The sequence below is a fragment of the Equus przewalskii genome, chromosome 18 (assembly GCF_037783145.1).
Source record: "Equus przewalskii isolate Varuska chromosome 18, EquPr2, whole genome shotgun sequence".
NCBI lineage: Eukaryota > Metazoa > Chordata > Mammalia > Perissodactyla > Equidae > Equus > Equus przewalskii.
The window spans coordinates 58,840,390-58,863,556 of record NC_091848.1 but is presented as its reverse complement, the minus strand read 5'-3'; the positions used below and the strand labels follow the sequence as shown (position 1 = coordinate 58,863,556).

General features: G+C 44.5%; 1 protein-coding gene across 11 annotated transcripts in view; it reads left to right on the top strand.

The window, feature by feature from the left end:
* Positions 1 to 23,167, top strand: part of EPHA6 (EPH receptor A6) — a 779,380-nt gene that overhangs the window by 744,514 nt on the left and 11,699 nt on the right. For all 11 annotated transcript variants that reach the window (XM_070582909.1, XM_070582911.1, XM_070582908.1 and 8 more), the window contains 2 exons: positions 3,536 to 3,685; positions 19,941 to 20,134. In XM_070582909.1, coding sequence (XP_070439010.1) covers positions 3,536 to 3,685; positions 19,941 to 20,134 — 344 coding nt within the window. The remainder of the gene's footprint in view (positions 1 to 3,535; positions 3,686 to 19,940; positions 20,135 to 23,167) is intronic.

The window sequence follows — 23,167 nt, the reverse complement described above, 5'->3', positions numbered from 1 at the left end:
ATGAGAGGATTCGAGTCTAAAACTCAGATGTGTGTTAAACACACCTGTACTACAGCCCCACTCGGGAGGCGTAGGGTTTACAGAAATACAGGGCTCCTGGCTCCTCTTCCGCACTTTTTCTCCTACAACTCCACTTCCTACTTCCTACACAACCAGCTCTGAGGATGACTTGCAAAACAGGAAAAAGATTTGCTGACAGTCTTTCCAGTAGCGATCCATTGCTTCCTTCCTGTTCCTTCTTGTCCTCTTAAGTGATTAAGCTTGCTGCACAAGGCAAGGATTAGTAAACGAGAAGCCGTTTGAGGTACATTCACTCATTTTGATTAGCATGTTTGGCTACTTTTGTTTTCTCATAAACATATGGTAAAGCAACATGTAATGTTCCAATGATTGTGATTTCAAATCTAAAGTACTATTTGTTCAATCCTGAAACCTGAAACAAACATCTGGTGGTTCATGCTCTCAGAAAAAATACCTTAGTGCGTTTCCTCCGTCTGTGACTCAAGATCATGGGCAAAAATGAGTAGATGAGATTAAGCCAAAAAAGTTTGTTGGTCCATTCAATTAAAAAAAGGAAAAAAAGGACCAGGCTTCTGTGTTTCCTCTTGAGTAGGGAAGAGTCAGAGACCTGCTTGTGGTGATCTAAGAGTTCTTCCTTTCTGTCTCATCTTGCACTGATATATAAACTGTATCCAGTATATATCCTCCTATTAGAATAAACGATTTGAATGCTTCCTTATCTGCATCCCATATACGCTCAGAATTATTCCCATTTGTACATACTCTCAGGTTCATGTCACCATGTACTTTTGTTAATTAGAATTGTATCTCCTATATTAAAACTTCTGTGCCAATTTTTCATACTTTATTTTAAGATTTATTCTACCTCACACTTTCCATTACAAGATGACACTTGGAACAGAATTTAAAATAAAGATGTACTGTCCATTTTGCAATGTTGCTCATCTTTGGAAAATATATTTTGACTTTTTATAGGGGTAGTCTGTTAGTCTGTTAAGGCTTCCATAGCAAAATACCACAGACCAGATGGCTCAAACAACAAAAATGTATTTTTCACAGTTCTGGAAGCTGAACATCCGAAATCAAGGTGTCGGCAGGTTTGGCTTCTCCTGAGGCTCTCTTCCCAGCTTGCAGGTGGCCTTTCCTCTGTGCATACAAACTTCTGGTGTCTCTTCATCTTCTCATAAGGACACCAGTCCTATTGGATTAGGCCCCACCCTTATGACCTCATTTAACCTTAATTAACTCTTTAAAGGCCCTGTCTCCAAACACAGTCACATTGGGAGTTGGGGTTCAACATATGAATTCAGTCCATAACAGGTAGCGATGCTATTAATCAAACATTCTGTAATATCGACCTCTTGAGGAAAAAAATAAAATCTTAGGAAGGAAAGTGACAAAAGTATCATTTAACGTGATATCAAGTTATATGAAATATAAATTTATATGTGAACCATTTATGAGATATCATTTATCAGTGCATGCACATAAAATAACCCTTAACTCCGCTTTTTAGCCTGTCTTAATAGAATTCAAAGATTTAGCAAAGGAACAGCTCAAAAGACTAGCAATTCATACTTTCACATACTGTTTGCCAGAAGAGGCAAAGAAAGATCCAGAATCAGAAATACCAGATGAGACTGTGGTTCTTGCTTCTGTTCTGAGGTCAGACCTATAGATTTAGTCTTTATTCTCTGGAAGTTTGGCTTCCATGTTTTAAACAAGCCTGAGCGTGACTTAAGTGGCTTCAAAGTGCAGAGCCCAAGACGGAGCCGTTCCAGCACAAACACTCGATGAAACACAGGCTGGTGTGGTGCTGGTGCACAGTCGGAGCGTCCTTGTCCCCTCCCCAAGGACAGACCACACTAGTTTTTTCATAACACTGCTTTTTGTTCTGTTGGATCATTTACAGTGTTCCCATTCCTGAATTCTTTTAATGCTCTGGGTTAGGGTTGCCAGATTTAGTAAATAAAATATAGGATGCCCAGTTAAATTTGAATTGCAGATAAACAATGAATATGTTTTCAGTATAAATATGTCTCATGCAATATTTGGGACATATACAAAAAAATACATTCCTTCATGAAACATACTAAAAATAGTATTTCTTATTTCTCTGAAATTCAAGTTTAACTGTGGGTCGTATATTTTACCTGGCAACTCCACTTTGGGTTCAAGGATAAATCCTCCCCGTGCATCTCCCTTCCCCAGCTGGCCACCCTCTTACACTGCTCTCGCCAGCTGGGTAAATTGAACTTCCTGGTCTTAATTGGTGCTTCCTTTAACTTCTGCCCCAAAGCTGAAAGCCCCCGACTCCAGGCCTCCTGCATCAGGCAGCTCTTATGTTTGGTTGTGGATGCTCAGGGTTGAAACACTGAAGTTCGTTAGCCAAGCTCTCCCCCCGCTGCAGTATTGACTTCTGAGCATCAGGGCCACATGATACCCTAACAGTCGCAGATACGAAGGGCTTCAGAATGCGGGCGGGACCTCGAAACCTCTGGCCCCTGGACTCAGTCTGCTCACCTGTAAAATCAGGGCGCTGGATTCAGCGCACTGAGCCCGGCGGGAGACCAGACGGTGAGAGGTGTGTGCCCACGAGAGGGCCTTCACGCGGGTCCGACTGCCGAGCACCCTCGGCGAGGACCGGGCGGCCGGGGCGGGCGCTCAGGGCGCAGCTCCCGCTCTCTGCCGCCATCTAGCGGCGGCGGCGCCCTCCTCCGCTCAGCGGAAACTGCACGTCACAGGGAGGAATTGTTTTATTCTTGTCGTTACAGCAGAAAGGGATTTATAGAGTGTCTCAAGAGATAAAATGTAATAAATGCTGATAAAAAGTATAGCACAATAGCAGACTTTAATACCTGAACAGTATAGATTAAATTCGTGCAATTTAATCTCTGTAATATGTTCAAACGATAACTTCAACGCTGAAGAACAAAAAATATAAACTAGCCTAAAGTGTTCTAAAGAAACATTAGCCTTCTCAGGTGCACTTGCATAATGTTCAAGGATCGTTTTATTTAAAATAACTGTAATCACAGCAGAGGGAAAGGAAATACAGTTCTGATAAACACTGACTTGGGAGAGAACGTCTCAGTTCTGTATTTAACCGTTTGTCTTGAATCAAGTTAGAACTTATTATCATTATTATTTATACATGCAATACAATGTTTAATGAGTGTTGAATGATATTTAGTTTTAATGTCCTATAATCTGGAACTTTCTTCAAGTGGCATGATAGTGGGTTTAATTGTGTGGATCTCAAGTGAAAATAAATTTCTCTAATGAATGAAATAAAATATTTCTGAAGTGTGACTTATTTCCCATTAAAGCTCTTTTCACTGAATAACTATTACAGGAAAATATTTCTGACATTTTAACTTTTTTTTTTTATTTAAAATGCCAATGCTATCATGCAGCACTTAGATCCTTCTAACAAAAGATATTTAATTGGAATACCACTTCGTTTTTTAATACACTTGTGAGCCAGCTGAGAAATCTCCAATTTGTTTTGCAGGGTGGGAAGATCCCCATAAGGTGGACAGCCCCAGAAGCAATTGCCTACAGAAAATTCTCCTCGGCAAGTGACGCGTGGAGCTACGGGATTGTCATGTGGGAGGTCATGTCCTATGGAGAGAGACCTTACTGGGAAATGTCTAACCAAGATGTAAGTGCCTCCCACAGTTACACTGCCATTTTGTGAGTGTAAACACATTAGTGCTGAGGGGGAAATGTGCCTTTTGCCCTCACTCAGATTAACCCTTATCTTCGCCAGAGTTGCTCAGGGTCTGTGGCTGAGTTTGAGAAGCTGAGTAACCTTTCGCTTGAGCTGTGTTTGGTGTTGTAAGGGCCCGCGGACTGGCCTGGCCACATCAGTACCTGGTCTGCATCTTACAGCTGAGATTCCCACATGTTGTTCTAATGCATCATGACTGTGCTTCTGCAGCAGCCTTCACCTATAAGGAACAAAAAAGAAAGAGTACTGTTTGCCTTTCATTTCTTCCTTGGGGCAATTTAATGCACCACGGTAGGGAGCAAATTAATTTAGACTAGACATCACTTAGAAGAAAAAGAGCGAATGCTTTCAGGCAATGTGCTATCAATATATGTCATCTACTTTTCAGATATGTGATCCTCTATGCAATCTGCTCTTTTCTCTGTAAAAATTACCTGGTGGTTAATGTTATGGAACAGGATGGTTAACACACCTCTGACCTCTATGACCTGTCCAAAGTGATAGACAGAAGTCAGAAAATGCAAGCACACTGACAATGCAAAGTGTACCATCAGAACGGAAAATATATTTAATTTCCCCCTTCTTCACTGCAGAGTTCAGACTCTGTCCACTCACTTGCCTCCCTCAAGGGCTCTCACGGTTTCTGAGACAATGGCAAAGGGAAATTGCCTCCAACGCAATTCTGAATGTTCACAGGTGAAAACAGAGACCACGTCACTATAGAAAATCCCCAAACACACTCAGAACGCAACTATTGCCACATCTTTTCCCTTTGTTCCAGTCAGTTGCTTGAGCGGCACCTCCACGCCTCCCACCTCTCTACCCCATCCCGACCTCAAGTTGTCCACGTATCGCAAGGACTTGTTCAGTCACAGAGGCAGGTCCTCCTTTTCTACTGCCAGGCACAGAGTCTGGCTTTGGGTTAGCTCACCATGGCTCTTGTTCCTCCCTACCACAAGACATGGCTTTCGAAGCTGGGTGCTGCTCAGTCCTGAGGGTGCTGCTGTCTCCGTGGAGAATGTGGGGTCCAGACACCCACGTGCAGCAGGTTTGAGTCATGCACATGCTCAGCCATCGCTCTCAAAGCACCTCAGCCAAGTGCACAGCCAGCGGGGCTGGGTCCCGCAAAGAAGCTGCCCTTCAGTGCAGAGCAAGCGTAGCCAGCAACCTCCACTCCACTCCCGGCGCCGAGACTTCGATCCAGGCCGTCTGCCTGCAGGCCTGGGTTCCACTATTCTTCAGGCAATTTTATTTGAAGGGCCTCTTCCCTGCCACCCGGCCTTGTTTGGGGCAACTTGTGACTGCCTCTCCAGCTCTTCTTAAAATTGAATCTCAGAAGCAGAAATTTGTCCCCTCTCTCCTAGAAGAAACTCATCTCTTTTTTTGTTTTTTGTTTTTTTGTGTGTGTGTGGAAGATTGGCCCTGAGCTAACATCTGTGCCAATCTTCTTCTATTTTATGTGGGATGCCGTCACAGCCTGGCTTGACAAGTGGTGCTATGCCCATGCCCGGGATCTGAACCTGTGAAACCCAGGCCACTGAAGTGGAGCACATGAACTTAACCACTACACCACCAGGCTGGCCCCTCATCTTGATTTTTTTAACCAGTTATCTGAGATGACAGTAGCCTTGGATTCACGTACCATAGTTCCTGCTCTAGTCCAACCCTAGGACAGCGCTTACCTACTTGTCTTCTTCGACACGGCTAAAATGGGCCATTCAAGCAAATCTGCAGAAGACAAAGTTGTCTTCCTGATGGTTTCAAGTCTTCACGGTACGGAAGAGCCCTCCCGTCAAGCACCCTCCTCGATGGGTGCACCATTTAGTCCTTGTCTTAACCAATTCCCTTTCAGATTTATAATTAAAAATTGCCCAACTCAGAAGGCTCCAAACTTTACTAATAATATAGCCTTACCAGCAGAAGGTTCTTGAGCATTCACAGCTGACGAGTGCATTTCCTTGCACGTCTGTACAAGTACTACTGTACTAATATAGTCGTTTATTCACTTAAAAATATTCACTGGAGGGGCTGGCCCCGTGGCCGAGTGGTTGAGTTCGCGCGCTCCACTGCAGGCGGCCCAGTGTTTCGTTAGTTCGAATCCTGGGTGCGGACATGGCACTGCTCATCAGACCACGCTGAGGCAGCGTCCCACATGCCACAACTAGAAGAACCCACAACGAAGAATACACAACTATGTACCGGGGGGGCTTTGGGGAGAAAAAGGAAAAAATAAAATCTTTAAAAAAAAAAAAAATATTCACTGGATCCCTTCTCTGTGCCAGGAACTAGAGCTGCAACAGAAAACAAATGTTACACCTGGAAGGGACCGTAAAGGTTGTCTAGTCCACCCCCAGTCCAAGTTGGGCATGAAACTGAGGCATGGGGAAGCGACGTGATCTCGCTAGAATCGGTAGTGAGTGATGGTGGAAGTAAGGCTGACGGGAGCCAGGAGGGAAGGGGGAGGGGCTGCTGGTTTGGCTGACAGCCCGAGTAGCCCCCACCTGGGGCCGGTGGTGTCTTGTCCTCATGGAGCCTACATTCTAGCGAGAGGGAGGCAGAGTAAACAAAGTAAATAAGTAAAAGATATGGGTTGTAACATGATAATCACTGCTTCTTCAGGGGAAAAAAGCAAGAGAAGAAGATGAGAAGTGCTAGAGGTTTGATTTTAAATGTCATATGCACTGCCAAACACATTCATGAAAGTCATACGTTTATGGTCATAAAAGTCCTAATTTGTCATTCCTATTAGATATTCATGTGTAGTCTGTCTTATGATAGGATGACACAAATAAACACGGAGAAGTTCCATCATTTTTGCTGCCCCTGGAATAGCACTTTACTGCCTGGGTCACATCATGCCACCAAGTTAGTGGCTCTGGCTGCTGTTATGTAGACTATAATTCAACCATGAAAGTCTCTTAACTAAGACCTCAGTTTCGTGACCAATAAATACAATAAAAGGATGGCTTAGGTGATTTTTAATATCCCTTTTAACAGTAACATGCTATGGTTTTATAATCTCTGGAGGAACGGTTATCATCCTTGTCTCAGCAAAGGAATGATGCAGATGTTGTTTTCTGAAGTTTAGGACATTACTGAATCCATGGAGGTGCGGGAATAGATGGGACTTCCACAGAGCAGAGAGGGGACAAGCAGAGATACCAGAGCACAGGACAGATTTTTCAGGAGCGCGGCCTCGAAGGGAAAAAGCCCAAATGTGTAGTTTCCAGCGTAGACCACCATGTGAATCATTCCTAACTGTTGCCTGGAGTGGTCCAAGCCCTATTGTCAACCCCTCCCTTCCTGGATCTTGTCCAGCAGTTTGCCCAGCCATCTTGGCCCTGTGTATTGATGATCTGTGTCCAAGATGACCACTTAGAGAGCCATTCTGTCTATTAAACCTCATTTGGCCATGAAGGCTATATCTGGAACCAGAAGGGGCTGCTGCGGCCAGGAGTAGACTCCGCCTTAAGCCCATTCTCATTCGCTCAGGATTGCCAGCGCCCACAGCACAGGCTGAACGCTCCCTCCCCCGAGAGCTTGGATGGCCCTGGAGGGCCAGGTGGGAGCCAAGCTGGTGATTTCCATGGGCTTTGAGTGGTTACCAAACAATATTCAAGCGAGAATCTGAAATAAGAGGAAAATAAAAAGTTCTGTGGGGAAAAAACAAAAAAAACAGATCTTTGAGGTCATCGATCAGTAGGAGACTAGGGGAAAGTAGTAGGAGCTAAAATCTTTTGTGTATCTTGTGAATATTTTTTTGCTGCTGCAGTAAAGAAAGTTGGAATTCTGTTTAGCTTAACATATTGGAAGTCAGCATATCTGTGACAGATCCTGTAACCAGAACCTCTGTTTGGAAGCAGAAATAGCTTAATCGAAGCTTTCTCAGCTGCCCCTCTCCAGCACTGGTTAGTCCCCATTTGTCCTGCATTTCTCATCTGTTTGGTCAGAGTATAGTCTTAGGTTTGACTTTCTGCAACCCAAGTGCATTTAAATAAGGAAAGGAATGTTTTGGGCCATAAAAATTCAACTATGTTCTGTTTCAATATTTTCTATTTTTACTACATTTTGGTGAATTTAACTAAGCTGTGGGCCTTGCTAAATATGGCATGTTAACATGTCTTATATTTTAAATGAGTTTGGGAAATTTCAGATAGTTTTTATTAAATAGCCCCTCCATTCTTCAGACTGTGGCATATTTTTATTACAGTTGTGAGTTTGCAGAATCTATTTTAGTGAGTAATATAATGAATTTCCCAAAAGTCAATGGTCTCGTACATTAGGGAAAGGAAATGAGAGAAGCCAGAGTGTGTGGGACACACCATGAAAGCCCTCACAAGATAACAGCCATCCCGCAGTTCTTACTGACACAGTGGCTGGACCAGGTGTGCATGCGGGTGGGCACGGAGAGCTGGAAAACCCAGTCGTCACTCTCAGAGAGCCCGCTGTGCAGGGGAGGAGATGAAGTCTGCTCCCTGCCCCGACGTGGACGCATAGACTGTGCACTCCTCAAGTGTTGGCTTCTATCTTTTTTTAACTGAAACAACATGGTGTGAATGCAAAATAGTTATTTTTTAAAATGTATGCCAAAAAGACGTGTATACTCTATTGTTCAGGGTTCTTTTGATTATAAATGGCAGAAACTCAACCCAAACTAACTTAAGTAAAAATCAACTTTTTTGTTCATGAGACTAAGAAGGTAGTTTAGTGATTCTGGATCCCAGGGTTCTTGCAGGATCTTTAATGCTTCCCTAGGTCCACTGACCTCATTTTTTCCTACTGCAAAGGCCTTCTGTGCTATTTTCTTTAGGCTGCAGGGCTCAGCATGCCAGCTTAGCAGCTTCAGCAGAATGAGACCTTCTCTCTGAAAATTCATATACCAATCCCAGAGAAGACTCTGGCTGGCTCTGTTAGGGTCCTGCCCAACCCTGGACCAAAACCATGCCAGGAAACAGATACTGTGATTGTCACAGCTGATTGCAGTACCTGCCAGCCTGTGCATTCAGAGGCGGGCGGAGCACTGTGCCTGGCAATTTCCCTGTAATCACATGGAGCGCGGAAGAAGACCCCAAAGGAAGGCAGACGTGCTGCCAGAGACACTATATTGTCCTTTTGTGGCATACATTGTTCTCAAGAGCAGCTGTATTTATTGCAACACCAAATACCACCAAGTATTATCATGTGTATCCCTGTATTCTAGTGTGGCGGCAGACGTATTGGAAAGATCACGAGAGCTCTAGAGCAGGGTTTCTTAACCTCTGAACTAGTGACCTACTGACCTGTTGGGCTGAATGATTCTTTATGTGGGGCTGTCCTGTGCGTTGTAGGATATGTAGCAGCATCCTTGGCCTCTACCCACTAGATGCCAGTACCACCCTCCCATTGTGACTACCAAAAATGTCCCCAGATATCGCCCAGTCAGAGATGGGGTACAAAAAATCATGCCCAGTTAAGAGCCACTGCTTTAGAGACAGAAAGACCTGGGTTCAAATCCCTAATCTGCAACTCACTGACTATGTAATCTCAGGCAAGTGGGTTAAGCTTCTGAGAAACTGTCTATAATGAGGTTCAAAATAACTGCAGGATTTGAAAGAATTAGAAAGGATGTATGTAAAGCACTTGGTTTAGTTACTTAATGCGAACAATCATAGTTTGCACCCTTTGAGCTCATGAGCTAAGTATTTTAGATTATTAGCTCATCTAATCTTCAAAATAATTCTCTAAGTTAGACACTATTGTTGCTCCCATTTCTAAGTAAGAGAACTGAGGCCTAGAAAGTTTAGGTAATTTTCCCAAGGTTACTTAGCTGGTTAAGGGAGGACCTGACATTTAAGGCCCCTGCTCCTCCCAAGTGCACACTTGTACCCCCCGGCCGTACTGTATGAGTCTGATTTTCTTTTTTTTTTTTATTATTTTTTTCCTTTTTCTCTCCAAAGCCTCCCGGTACATAGTTGTGTATTCTTCGTTGTGGGTTCCTCTAGTTGTGGCATGTGGGACGCTGCCTCAGCGTGGTCTGACGAGCAGTGCCATGTCCGCGCCCAGGATTCGAACTAACGAAACACTGGGCCGCCTGCAGCACAGCGCGTGAACTTAACCACTCGGCCACGGGGCCAGCCCCATGAGTCTGATTTTCAAAGGGGGTCTCCAAACCGCAAAAGCTCTACACAACGAGATCAAAGCATCTTAATGATGTGGCACTCTGTCACAGAGAGGTGTTCCCATTGGTGGCTGTTAGCAAAAGAATGTAGACTCACTCACTGCTGTTTGGAACCATCAGTCTTTTCTGCAGTATTTTGTGTCTTGATATTAAAAATTTATAAAATGTACCATATTTATTGTATTTATTAAAAGTATTTAAGGCAGTAGCTTAAAATCAAATTGTAATTGTTAGCCTATCACCAGAAACACACCACAGGCACACTGAAGGTGTCAGCTCCTTGTTGCTTTCCAGCATTTTTTTTTCCCAGGTATTGCAGGATTATGTTTTATGTTATTTTCATACAAGTTCAAAATAATTGCTGAAGGGAGCACATGGTGATGCTGGGCGCGGCCCAGGCTCCGGCGATGACGCGGGGCACTGCCCGCCCTGCAGCGCTTGCTCGGCGAGGCGTGCTGACAGAGGAGACGGGCGCGGAGCAGGAGCAGAGGCGACGTTACAGAGCCGAGTGGGGAAAACCCGAGCGCGGCGTGAGCGGGAGGGCACGGGGCGCCAGCTAATGACCCGAACGCAAGGCTGGAGTCTCAGGTTCTGTTCTGTTTTGTTTTTCCCTGACATGATACTGGCTTTTTGAAAAGTGAAAAACAAAATCTGTTCTTCTTGAGGCAGTTTGAAAGCCAGAGGCCTCCGGGTATGGTCTCATTTAGGCCCGAGCTGCAGAGCTGGTCCGGTTTCCTGGAGAAGCAGCACTGGGGGACATCCCTTCTGGCCTTCAGGGCCGCACTCAGGGCGCTGCCTCAGGGTTTGGGGATTTTTTTCCTCTTTACTTTTCAAAAGCTTTTATATAATAATGGGTTTTGCTTTTTATTGCTTTCTGAAGCTTACCCAAGGAAAAAAATTAAACTTTATATTTAAGATTTTCTTTTTATAGGTGACGTGGTTGGAAACAACCTTTTGACCTGGTCTGAATTGATTTTTTTCAAAATTTAAAAAGGAAAAAAATAACTTTTTCCCATATGCTTGTTTGTCCTCATAATTCTATAACCTTTCTCAATTATAGGTCAGTACTTCAGCCAAGAATGGTGGATGTGTAGAATCCACTTACCTAGAAATGCAGTATGATTTTATGACTCAGAGAGTCCAGTCATTTCCAATTTTTGTCTCTGATTAGATTTTCCAAACTCCACTTTATTATGTAATGGTCCTTGCGTAATGATCTGTGTAAGATACAGTAAATTGCTAAAGGCCCATTCCCATGATTTCAACCTTCTATATTACAGAGGGAATTTTTGCATCTATTTGAATATATATTCTACCAAAGTAATTTTCAAAATGGCCTTCCTTTTCTCATTTTTTCAGTAATTCCTACTGTTGGTACATAAGCAATAGCAGCATTTTAATTAAATGCATACTAATTACACTAGTGTGATGCATGTCAGCACAGAGGCAAGAGTAATAGAGGGTATTATGGGATGCAATCCCTCACCACTGTAAATAATTCAGATCATGAAGTTCCAAGTAGAGGAAACCAGGAACCAATATGCTAACCACAGCATAATTTTCAAGGGAAGTGTTTTCACTAAATGACCACAAAGCTAGAAAATGTATACATGCCAACATCGTTTTCATGAAAAATTAATCATACCTTCAAGTTCTGTTTGGAAGAAATATGTTTGTAATCCTTAGCTCTTATAATTTTTATTCCATCTTTTGTTCTCTTTGGAGCATTTACAAAGAGGGCATTTTAAAATCCCCTTTTCTTTTGTATCCATGAACTGTTTTCCCGTAACGTTTAGATTCTTTTAGTGGGCCCAGGAAATATATTATTGAACGTTGCCTAGTATCTTTCTAAAATCAAAATGATGCACCAGCGAAGAAACATTTGGTTTTTTCCCTAAGAGTGCTTGGGAAAATGGCTCTGAGTTTTAAGAACATTGGCTTCTTAAGGAAAGAATAGTTTCAAAAATGTATATTTGGAGTCTGTGTTTATATTTCCAAACCAGCACAGCTTGTTAGAGGGGAACTGGCACAGGAAAGAGCACCTGGGTTCCCCTCCTGCCGGTCGCGGTTCCCGGGCTGCGCTCTGGCGCGTCTGGATCCTCATCTCTCTGCTGGCAGAGCTCTGTGGAAAACAGTCCTTTCAACAGAGGCCAGATCTGGATCTGGAGGTTGTGGAGCCTTGAGCTCCGGGGATGTTAGCAAAGGCCCTGCAGAGTGAGCCTTCCATTTCAATAGCTCTAGAAATGCAGCTTTTTGAGCTGAAAGGTCCTACTGCTGGCACTGAATCCTGTTCTTCCTTTATTAATGTGGAGACAGAGACTTGCCCACCCAGAACTTGTTGGTGACAGCTTATGACTTTGATGCAATCCGGGCTCTGTCACTAAGGCTCTCTCGACAACTTACACTGAAGCTCAGCTATGTAGAAGGTGTTCGTCTTCTCAGTCTCGGGAGGTGTGCCTCCTGTCAGGGGTAAAGATTTCCCAAATGATGAATCGTGTCAAGAGCAATCTGTGACCCGTGACAGTCCCACACTTCCTTTGTTCCGTGTACCGTCCACTCCCTCAACAGTCCGAAAGGTGGTGACCTGCCAGGACCAGCACTCTCCATTTTTCATGGGTTCTTGACATTCTATCGTGACTTCCAAAACATGAGGTTTGAGAGCTGTTGTAAGTGCAGAGTTTTAAGAAATTCTTTATCTTAAAGTTAAAAAGGAAATCATAGGTGTCCATGCCCTAAGGATTTACAAATCACAAATATGCCTCTGAAAAAGTGTTTTCTGTCTGTTTCTTATTCTTTCTCCGTTCTGTCCCCTTCTTTCTCAATGTGCACTGAATGTCGTTGGGGTCTTGGTTGCCTTTCACTGAATTTTTAATCCTGGATGTTGAAAATATTGAATAAGGAAACAAGGATAGGATTAGAAATGTTACTAACTTATATCCCACTTCTTTCCTTCCTTTCCCCCATGTAGACACAACCTTTCCATTGCTTATCAGGAAAATACATTACCAGTGTTTTCAGTATTATTGTATCATGAATCCAAATACCCTGATATGTAGAAGTAATCGTTATCACAGCAAGTAAGTGTGTACTGGGACCCTTTGCCTCCCCAGCCCCCTTCTCCCTGAAATTATAGCTTTTCCACAAAGTCATAAGGAATGTGTAGGGAGAAGATTTAAAAAAATTATTTCACATTCCATTTATTAATGTACATTTCAGTCCTTGCTAAAATTTTAAGACACGTTCCTTTAAAAGAAAGTAGGAATAACCAAATTCAATGCGCTGCCTTTTTGGAGATAGTTAGCAGGCTTGTAAAACGTGCTTACCCGCACAGCCCAGCAGCCCTTGTTTCAGGTACCATTCAGGGATGTCTCGGCGTCTTCGTGTGGACTGTCTGTTCCTTGTCTGCTTGTTTTAATGAAAGGTGCACATGGCCTGCTTTGATCCTGGAACTGTCAACACAAGTGGAAACTCATCAGATTCAGCAAGAGCAGAACAGTCTGCCGTGCGCCCCAGCTGAGCCCACTGTTGATTCTAGGCTGCTCAATGACAAGGAAGCAGGACAGGTTATAGAGAATAATTTCTGACAGAATCGAATTTCTTGCATCTCTGCATGGAAATCATCACTGCAGTCATTTTCATATTTTTCACTTCATTTTAATTTTCTCCTTACTTTTTTAAATAAGGGTACAACCTTATATAACTCTTCTCCAAAGGATGACAGCCTACAACTGTCATAAAGCTGAACTGGTACAGAATTCTCTCCAGTTAATTATCACCACTTCACATCCTAAAATAACAACCTCAGTTAGTCTTTTAGACAAAGCACCCCACGTGCTCCTGGCTCCCTGTCAGCCCTTAACTAAGGAGTAAAACAAAACTTCTCACAGAAGATGTGTTTATGGAGATAAAGGTTTTCTCAAGCTGCCCCTAAGATACTGCTTTGGTAGATCACATGTATGACAGCTGAGCTCCATCCTTTGACTCGACAAGGTGCTGTGCTAGATGCTGGGGACGCATGGAAAGAAGAAGCAGCTGCTGCTGTTGGGGAGCTCAGGTCGCCCAGCTGAGAGGCCGCAAGTGTCCTGTAGAGGCCAGTGCAAAGGGTGAGATGGGCGGTGGCCCGGAGTGAGGACTGAGGCCAGGCTTCTGGTGGGCCACGGTGGAATTTCAGACGTGAGAGGAACATGAGCCCGGTCCACATCGGCAGGATTGCTGTGGGTGCAGTGTGGGAGAGGATCGGAGCAGGGAAGTGGAGATAAGGAGTCTGGTTAGGAGGCTGGTGCCATGATCAAAATGAGAAATAATCATTTGAAGAGAGGATTAAAATGGAGCAGATTTAGGGGCTGGCCCGGTGGTGCAGCGGTTAAGTTCGCATGTTCCTCTCCGGTGGCCCAGGGTTCACCGGTTTGGATCACCACTTGGCAAGCTGTTCTGTGGTAGGTGTCCCGCATATAAAGTAGAGGAAGATGGGCGTGGATGTTAGCTCAGGGCCAGTCTTCCTCAGCAAAAAGAGGAGGATTGGCAGCAGATGTTAGCTCAGGGCTAATCTTCCTCAAAAAAAAAAAAAAAAAGGAGCAGATTTAAAATAGGAGCAAGGTGATAGAACCACGTGACTTAATTTTAAACATCAGGGAAGGTGGAGGCCCCAAAGACTCCCTGATCTCTGACTTGAGTCACTGGAAGAAGAGTGGTACCCTTTGCAAAGGACAGAAATCCCGCAGGAGGATCAGGGTGAGTTTTGAACAAAATAAACCCAAGGCCGCTGTGGGACCCCTGATGAAGTGGAGTGTCCTCCAGGTGATGGGTCCAGAGATCTGAGAGGAAGCGGAGCTGGCGCTGCAGCAGCGGCGGTCACGGCAGAGCTGGGGGTGTGAGGGCATTGACAGAGGCCTCAAGATCCAACTCTGGGAACCATCAGGGATGGGACAGGTTTTCCCGTCCACCGCCGTGATTCAGAGGCTACCAGGAGGATAATAGTCCTCCATTCTTCAAGGAATTGCTAGCTGTGTGGTGTCGGCCCAATCTCTTCATCAGTTTGAGCTTCAGTTTTCTTACCTATAAAATATGTATAACCATACTCACATCATAAGGTATTTTGAGACCTAAATAAAGTAAGCTATGTGAAAAACCTAGCCCAGAACTTGGTGTTTAATACGCTCTCAAAGTTGTACCTGTTACTTGAATCTGAAATCAGAAAGCTCAGAGAAAATTGAACTCACCATCACTCCCGCCCCCAAACTGCTTCTCCTCCTGGGTCCTCTCTCTTTACCAGTTGACTAAGTCGAAAACCCAGAAGGTCTTCGTGTCTCCTCCCTCTGCTGCCACATCTAATCTCACCCCATCCTGTATTCCTGTCCCACCCGTCCCCTTCTGTACTCCACGGCCACTGCCTCCCCTGAGGCCGCCCTCCTCTCTCTCCGGGTCACCGTGGGCCTCCTGCTGGCTTGCCCGCCCTCCGATGCTCTCCACATCGCAGCCAGAGGAGCAGTTCACTTACTAAAATCCTCGTCCCCTTTGCAAACAGTCTGTTCGTAGCATGCAAACTCCTTCACGATCTCAAGGAATATAATTGTTACTTAAGCTTTCAGCCTCAAATCTCACCATTCCTCTCTTTGAAGACTCTATTCTAGCCGCAGGAATCTACTTTCATTTCCTGATCAGGTCATATCTCGTCTTCAACCCAGCCTTCTGCACGTCCTTCACAATTCAGCTCACCTCCTCTGAGAAGCCTTCCAGGCTGGGTTACGTGTTCCTTGCACATGATCCCTGTTCCAGGTGGCACTTAGCACGTTCATACTCCTCAGTCTCCTTCACCAGCCTGTGCATTCCCTAAAGACAGAGGTATTTCTACTCATTATGTTCTCCTTATACATAGTGTGCTCAAGAGTACATTTAAAGTGGGGCTGGCCCCATGGCCGAGTGGTTGGGTTCGTGCACTCCACTGCAGGCGGCCCAGTGTTTTGTTGGTTCGGATCCTGGGCGCGGACACGGCACTGCTCATCAGACCACGCTGAGGTGGCGTCCCACATGCCACAACTAGAAGGACCCACAACGAAGAATATACAACTATGTACCGGAGGGCTTTGGGGGAGAAAAAGGAAAAAAAAAAAAGTACATTTAAAGTGCTTAGTATATATCTGTTTGGATGAGTAAATAAAAAATCCATTAGAAAGATGCTCCATCTTTTAACCATTTTTGTGAATCATATCGCTTACATCTCTCTCTGGCTATCTTCGAAGCAGGCTTTTCAGACGTGTGATCTTGGGCAAGTTAAACCTCTCTGTGTTTAAGTTCTTGTCTATAAAATGGAGATGACAGTAACACCTGCCTCGTAGGGTTATTCTGAGCATTAAAAGAGTTGATCTGGGGGCTGGTTCGGTGGTGCAACAGTTAAGTTCGCACGTTCCGCTTCAGGGGCCCGGGGTTTGCCTGTTTGGATCCTGGGTGCAGACATGGCACTGCTTGGCAGGCCATGCTGTGGTAGGCGTCCCACATATAAAATAGAGGAAGATGGGCACGGATGTTAGCTCAGGGCCAGTCTTCCTCAGCAAAAAGAGGAGGATTGGCAGCAGATGTTAGCTCAGGGCTAATCTTCCTAGGAAAAAAAAAAAAAAAAGACGATGCATGTAACCCATTTAGAACTGGCACCTGGAAGTACCCACGAGCTCTCAGGAATTGTGAGCTGTTATTATTATTGTCACTGTTGTTATTTTTGTTAGTACTATTAGCCTATAAAGCAGGACCCTTCATGTTTGACACCTGTCATGAACCAGGCGGCTCAAGACACGTTTCACAAGGTCACAAGTTAAAGAACTGAGGGAACTCAAAAGCCCAAGGTCACAAGAAGAAAAGTCAAGAGCCCTCATCCTCTCCTGTCCCCACAGAAAGGCCTGCTGAGACCAGACACACTGCTCCACACATGGTGGTTAAAGGTTGCAGGCGAGGGGCCACGCTGTCTTGTCACACTCTCCTCTTACAGGATGATCATGAGGGCAACTTTGTCAAAAGAAAATAAGCAGCCTGCCTGGCACCAGGCAGTGTGGATTTGGGCATCAAGTTTACAGGAGTTGACTGGGAAAGTCAGCTCCCCTGCAGCTAAGGACCTCGGGCACTAGGAAACGGCAACCCCTTGGACAAGAGGAGGAAGCCACTAGTCCCACAGGAAGCTGAGTTTGGTCCAGTCTCAGAGAAGAGCAAGTCCCTGCAGCCAGGCGACCAGCGTGAGGTCACGAGATCGTTTTGGACAGCGCTGCTTGTTGCACCAAGTTTTTATTAGTGTTTCCTTCAGAGGGGACTTCAGATGTTCACAGTGGTGCCTTGAATCCATGTGGGGTGCCTTCAGGCTCCAAGCATCCTAAGGATCTGCCCCTCTATCAAGGAAAATCCAAAAATTTCTTCTAATAGCTCTTCTTTAGGTCATCAGTGTTTATTCATGTGTCACGCGCTGTACTAAATGATGAGAATGCAAAATCTAGAGAAATAACTTCTGCTTTCAAGTATGTATAGCCTTAGGGGAAAGGACGATGAAAAAATTACGATACAAGGTAACAGATACAGCAATAGAAGAGTGTCCAAGACTCGGAGGCATTCAGAAATGACTGTATTTAATCAGAGGTTACATTTTGCAAACTGGGAAGTAAATATGTTTTTGATTTACCCAGAATATTAAACATAGGATCCAAATAAAACATTGAAGGGGCTGGCCCTGTGGCCTAGTGGTTAAGTTCGGTGCACTCTGCTTCAGCAGCCTGAGTTCATGGATTCGGATCCTGGGCACAGACCTACACCATTCCTCAGCTGTGCTGTGGCAGTGACCCACCTATAAAGTGGAGGAAGATTGGCACAGATGTTAGCTCAGGGCTAATCTTCCTGAAGCAAAATAAACCATATCGAAGTCCATTTATCAGATTCTATGACAAAAGATAACATGGTAATCACTCCAAAAATTATGTAAATGGTATAAAATTGGAGAGGAAGGTGTTGTATCATGAAATCCAAAAAGCATTTCTGGAGGCTGGCCAGAGGGAAAGTTTGGAAGCTAAAAGAAACTAAGTTCAAATTCCGGCTCTGCCACCTATGCTGTGTGAATTTAGGCAAGTTTCATAACCTCTCTGAGTCTAGATTTTCTCACTTAAGAATGAGCATAATAGTAACTACCACATTGGGTTATTTTAAGCAGTAAATGAAGAAAAATATGCAAAGCACGTAGCACATGAGGGATACTCCACAAAGGCAGCTAATTTTTTTCTCAGAAAATAACCTCGCTTGTCATCTATATTCTGGGCATGTAGAATTAGTAACTGTGGCAGATTGACTAGTGAGCTCTCCTAGGACGGGATGTTAGAGTCCTTCTCGGTTGCTCTTGAAAACTACTTATAGTAGTTCCGGTGCATTACAAGCGTTTTCACACACATTGACTAAAATGTGTTGCAAAATGTCTTAAAATCCAAGCCTAGTTGGTAGCAAAAGTAGTCAGAAAACAGACGAGAAAAGTTCCTGTTCAGTAATGGAATATAAAATGAGGGGAAAATGCTGGAGTCTCGACAGGTTAAAGTGTTCTGGTCGCAGAGCCAGCGACCGGACTGTGAGAAAGTGCTGCCTCTGATGGAGCTAACGCGATGGCTAAGAGCTTCCGGAAGCCACGTTACTGCTCCCTTCACACCGTGCCTCTGCATGAATTATGGATATTTCAGAGTCATGTCAAGAAGTGTCAGTTAAAAAAGAGATTAAAATAAGATGCATTTTTTTAAATTACAGAAAGCATGCAGACGATGCTACAATAAAGAGAGTTTTTCTGTCAACAACATTAACACCTGCATTTTGATGTTTCTGTGGTTGATGGAGGGCAGGGGTTAGGTCAAATTGTACCTGTAATTAAATATTAGTCTCTTCCTCAGTTTTCCCACCTCAAAAACCGGGAAAATAAACCCTTTCCTTTGTCTTTCTCCCAGAGATGGTGTGAGAATAAAGGCTGACATGAATACCTCTGAATACCTCATTAAAAAAATAAGCTCCATAAACTCAGGGTCAGTTTTATCGCATTGTCAGGAAATTCCCAGGTGAGTCATATATTAAACAGATGAGTATCCTGCCTTATCTTGTATGTGATGTCCTGAGCCTAAAAAAAAGTGCTTGCTGTCATCTTGTTACTCTTAACTTGGACTCCTTATAGAGATTCCTTTCCCTAGCGTCCCGCAGGGTAGCCACTTGCCGCATGTGGCTGTTTAAAATTTAACTTCAATCAATTAAAATTAACTAAAACTAAAAATTCAGTTTCTCAGTCCTGCCAGCCACATTTCAAGTGCGCGACAGCCACCTGTGACCCCCTGCTTCCGTGCTGGACAGAAAACATCTCGTCAGCACCGAGGGTTTTGGAGAGCGCTGGCCGGAGGATGCTCAGGCTGAACACTCCTGCTGCTGGCCACTGATAGCGTTTCAAAGATTAAATGACCCTGGAAGTCACGAGAGGACTTCACAGTTACGTCAGTGTCAGACTAAGGGAAAGCCTGAATAAGTAAGAGGGATTAAATAGGCAATAAAGAAGGAAGAAGGGATGATGGCTGGAAAAAGAATGCACACTCACATTATTGTAAAGGATAAAAATTGATTCAGTAATTCCGTGCTTTGGCACAAGTACAGTTTTACGGAAAGCGTTTGTCGCATGTGGTTTGCACTGAATGCGTCCACCTCAGGCTGGCTGTCTTACGCCCTAGCTGGGTTTTGAGACATTTCAGATAAATCACACAAGAACTGTTTCTCGACATAGTGATGGAACTTAATCTCCCTTCTGTATACCACATGTTTAAGAAACGTATTTTCCTCACAGAGGGGTCAGCAGATGCTAGAGAGATACTTGCAATTCTTGTTCTCAACTTTGTATTTATCCCTGTTTGGACACTTATGCTCACAGGTAGTTCCATGCTTCCCATACTCTGGCTTCTACTTCCTGTATACAAAGGAGTTATAATTTAGCATGAGTATTACTTATCCCGAAAAGTGAGGGAATAACCTGTGTATGTTTGCATTTAGGTCATCCTGTCCATTGAAGAAGGTTACAGACTCCCGGCTCCTATGGGCTGTCCGGCATCTCTGCACCAGCTGATGCTCCATTGCTGGCAGAAGGAGAGAAATCACAGACCCAAATTTACCGACATCGTCAGCTTCCTTGACAAGCTGATCCGCAGTCCCAGTGCCCTTCACACCCTGGTGGAGGACGTCCTGGTGTAAGATGCAGAATGTTGATTTTCCCTCTTGACAACCCTGATTTCTTTCAGGCTGTAGACAAGACTAACAGGTAGAGAGGAGAAGGTTTGCCTTGATAACCGTCTAATTGTTAACCTTTTAGAATATTGTTTATAAACTGTATTTTATCAGCTGAAAAAATGATTTATTAACATTTTTAAAAAACGTGTTTTTTTCACAAGAAAACAGGTTCCCCTTTTCTTTTCTCCACACTGAATCTTTCTGGATCACTTTCTTTCTGTTTTTTCCCGTGTGGGTCTTCGGTATTTATAGATCCCTCCTTTATTTACTGATCCTTCCCCACCTTGATAACTGGAGTTTGTGTGTCAGCAGCCCTGTAAGGTTCTCATCCAGTCCATGTTCGGTCCCTGTATTTGAACTGGCAGGCCAGGCAGGGGCAGTGTGTGAGTCAGCCAGGACCAAGGATGCTTCCTGCAGATATGATCACACGCAGCTGTTGTTACTTTCCACTCCTAAAACCAGAAAAAGGTGACAAGACAAGAAAATGAAGGCACTCGTCTGCCATTCCGTCAAGGTCAGGAGAGTTGAGGAGATCTACTCACCTGTCTCTGAAAGGCAGTGATGAGAAGAGGGAGAGGAGAAAAAAAACATTCTCGTCTGTGTCTGAAAATATCACATTTAAAATATTACTAAGTTGAAAATATATTTCCTTATTTAGGCCAAATTGTACTTAGAAACAACCAAAGCATTTCCAAAGATCCCTTTCCTGACTCAAGATGGCCAACAGGATACACAGATGCTCAACCTGAGGTCACAGGTTCAAGTCAGGGCAGGTTTTAATGACAATAGGCTGAGGGCTCTTCAAGGACTGCTCAGGCCAGGCCTCAGCTCTCAGCAGAGCACAGAAGAGTTCACCTCTAAATCACTAATTGGCAGCCTCAGTAAAGTGAAGCCAAGCATGAAATAGCCAGAGATTAAACTGTTACTCTCCCCATCTTCCCTAACGCAGGAAGGGGGAGGGGAAGGCACTTGGGGTTTATCATAAAAGCATGGGCAGTCATCGAAGGGTTTTAAGCAAGAGAATGGAGTGATCACATTTGCGTTTCTGAAAAATCCCCCTAGGGCTGATTTAGATCGAGAGTACGAATCAGGAATAAGCCTGGAGACAGTCAGTCATGTTTGCAGCAGTCCAAACTAGCAAAGATCAGAGCCTGGCTTATGAAATGGGAAGAAGCTTGGGTCAGGGGTTAAGAGATGGATTTATTGTTAGCTGAGGAGAAAAATTTGTCTTGGTCATTGTTGACTATGGAAGGAAGAGGAGAGAAAAGAATCAAGGGTATTTGTCAAGTTTCTTAGACAAGCTGGCTGATGGTGTTACTACTAAGGAAGAGAGGAAGAAGGACACGTTTTTGGAATAGAAATGAGACCATTTTGAGCAGGCCAGTTGAAGACACATGTGGGGCATCTAAGTGGAGAGGTGCAATAGGCAGTTGTATTGACAGGTTGAACCTCAGGTGAGAAGATCTGGGCTACAGATGTCGGTTTGGAGAGCCACAGCATACAGGTTGTAGCTGAAGCTCTCAGCATAGGTAAGATGACCCATGGAGAACATGAAGAATGCAACCTTTTGGAACACCAAGATTTGAAAATGAACAGAAGGAGACACCCCGAGGATACTGAGAAGGAAGAGCCAGACAGGCAATGGGGACAGCGGGGCAGGAGCAGAACCACGGAAGCCAGCAAGGGAGAGAGTTCCACGGAGTGATGTCCAGGCTCCACGAAGCTCCAGCAGAAGAAGTGAAGTGTGTCCCTGTGTTTAGCAACCAGGTGCTCAGGTGTTCACGGGCGGCCATTGCAAGAGCATTTCCAGTAAAGTTGTGTAAGACAGATTGAAACGGAGGAAGAGTGAATCTGAGGTCAGAGAGAAGAGCAATACAAAGCACTAATTTGTTTTTTCAAGAAACCTGTCTCTGAAGGGGAAGGGAAGTAGTTAGAGAAAAAGTTTCTTGGTTTTGTTTTTATATGTTTTGGTGAAGAGACGGGCATGCTCTAACAGTGAGGAGAAAGAGCTAGTAGAAGTGGACTGTGGAGTGGGTGTGCATTAATGGAAGAGAACCCTGGCATCTCTAAACTGAGGTCCCCTCATCTGGGCCTCGTATTGTGGTGCGGGGTACCAGACCTCGGCCAGTGCCCGTCTGCAGAGCTCTATAACTTTCTAGGAGTGTAGAGGCAGGCAGGTAAGAGCCTATTCTTTGAAGAAAAGCAGATAAAACCATTTCTTCCCTGCTTTTTCAAGATTATGAATGTTTGTCATATTTGGAAAACACTGATGGAGGATCTAAGATGAGAAAATACCAAAAAGTGAGAACGATCCAGAGGTAAAGTCAAGATGAGAGCTCGTGTCTGAGGCAGAGATTTAAGGTTCAGTGGGGTTTCACGGGGTTTAATGGGTGGGCACTGGTCCAGTGGGCAGGCCAGGGAGCGGTAGGCTCTGTGACAGCACCGCCACACAGCAGCCCAGGCGGCCGTGTTTCTTAGGGAGCGGCAGTGAGATTCCATCTAAAGTCTAACGTTGGAGACCAAGTGGAACTCTTTGTGACTGACCAGCTTCCCCTGTTTCTGATAAAGACATGTGCTGCTGCTTTTGCCCTTGATGTACTTGTTTGAGGAACAAAAGAAAGCAGGGTTCTAAGGGTATCGTGTCTGAACGTTTGTCAGCTTTCTTGTTTCCACAGCAGCCTGAGTGGGTTCCCTTGTCCACCCTTGACTCCCAGTGCCACCCACCCACCCTGTCCTTGATCCCAGAGAGCCGAGACTGTTTAGGGAGAAGAGACATGGTAGACTGAGGCCAGCAATGTTAGCTGAAGAATGCCTGGTTTGTGGTATGCTTGTAAGACTGTGGCACTGCCCCTCTACCCCCAAGTCCCAAAGCCCAGCTGTCCATCCCAGCATGATGCTGAATGAAGGAAACACGCACGGTGTAGAATTCCAGTCCGTCCTCCAGGTACCTCTCACACAGGTCAAGGGGTCCAAGGGTAGAACCCACAGCAACT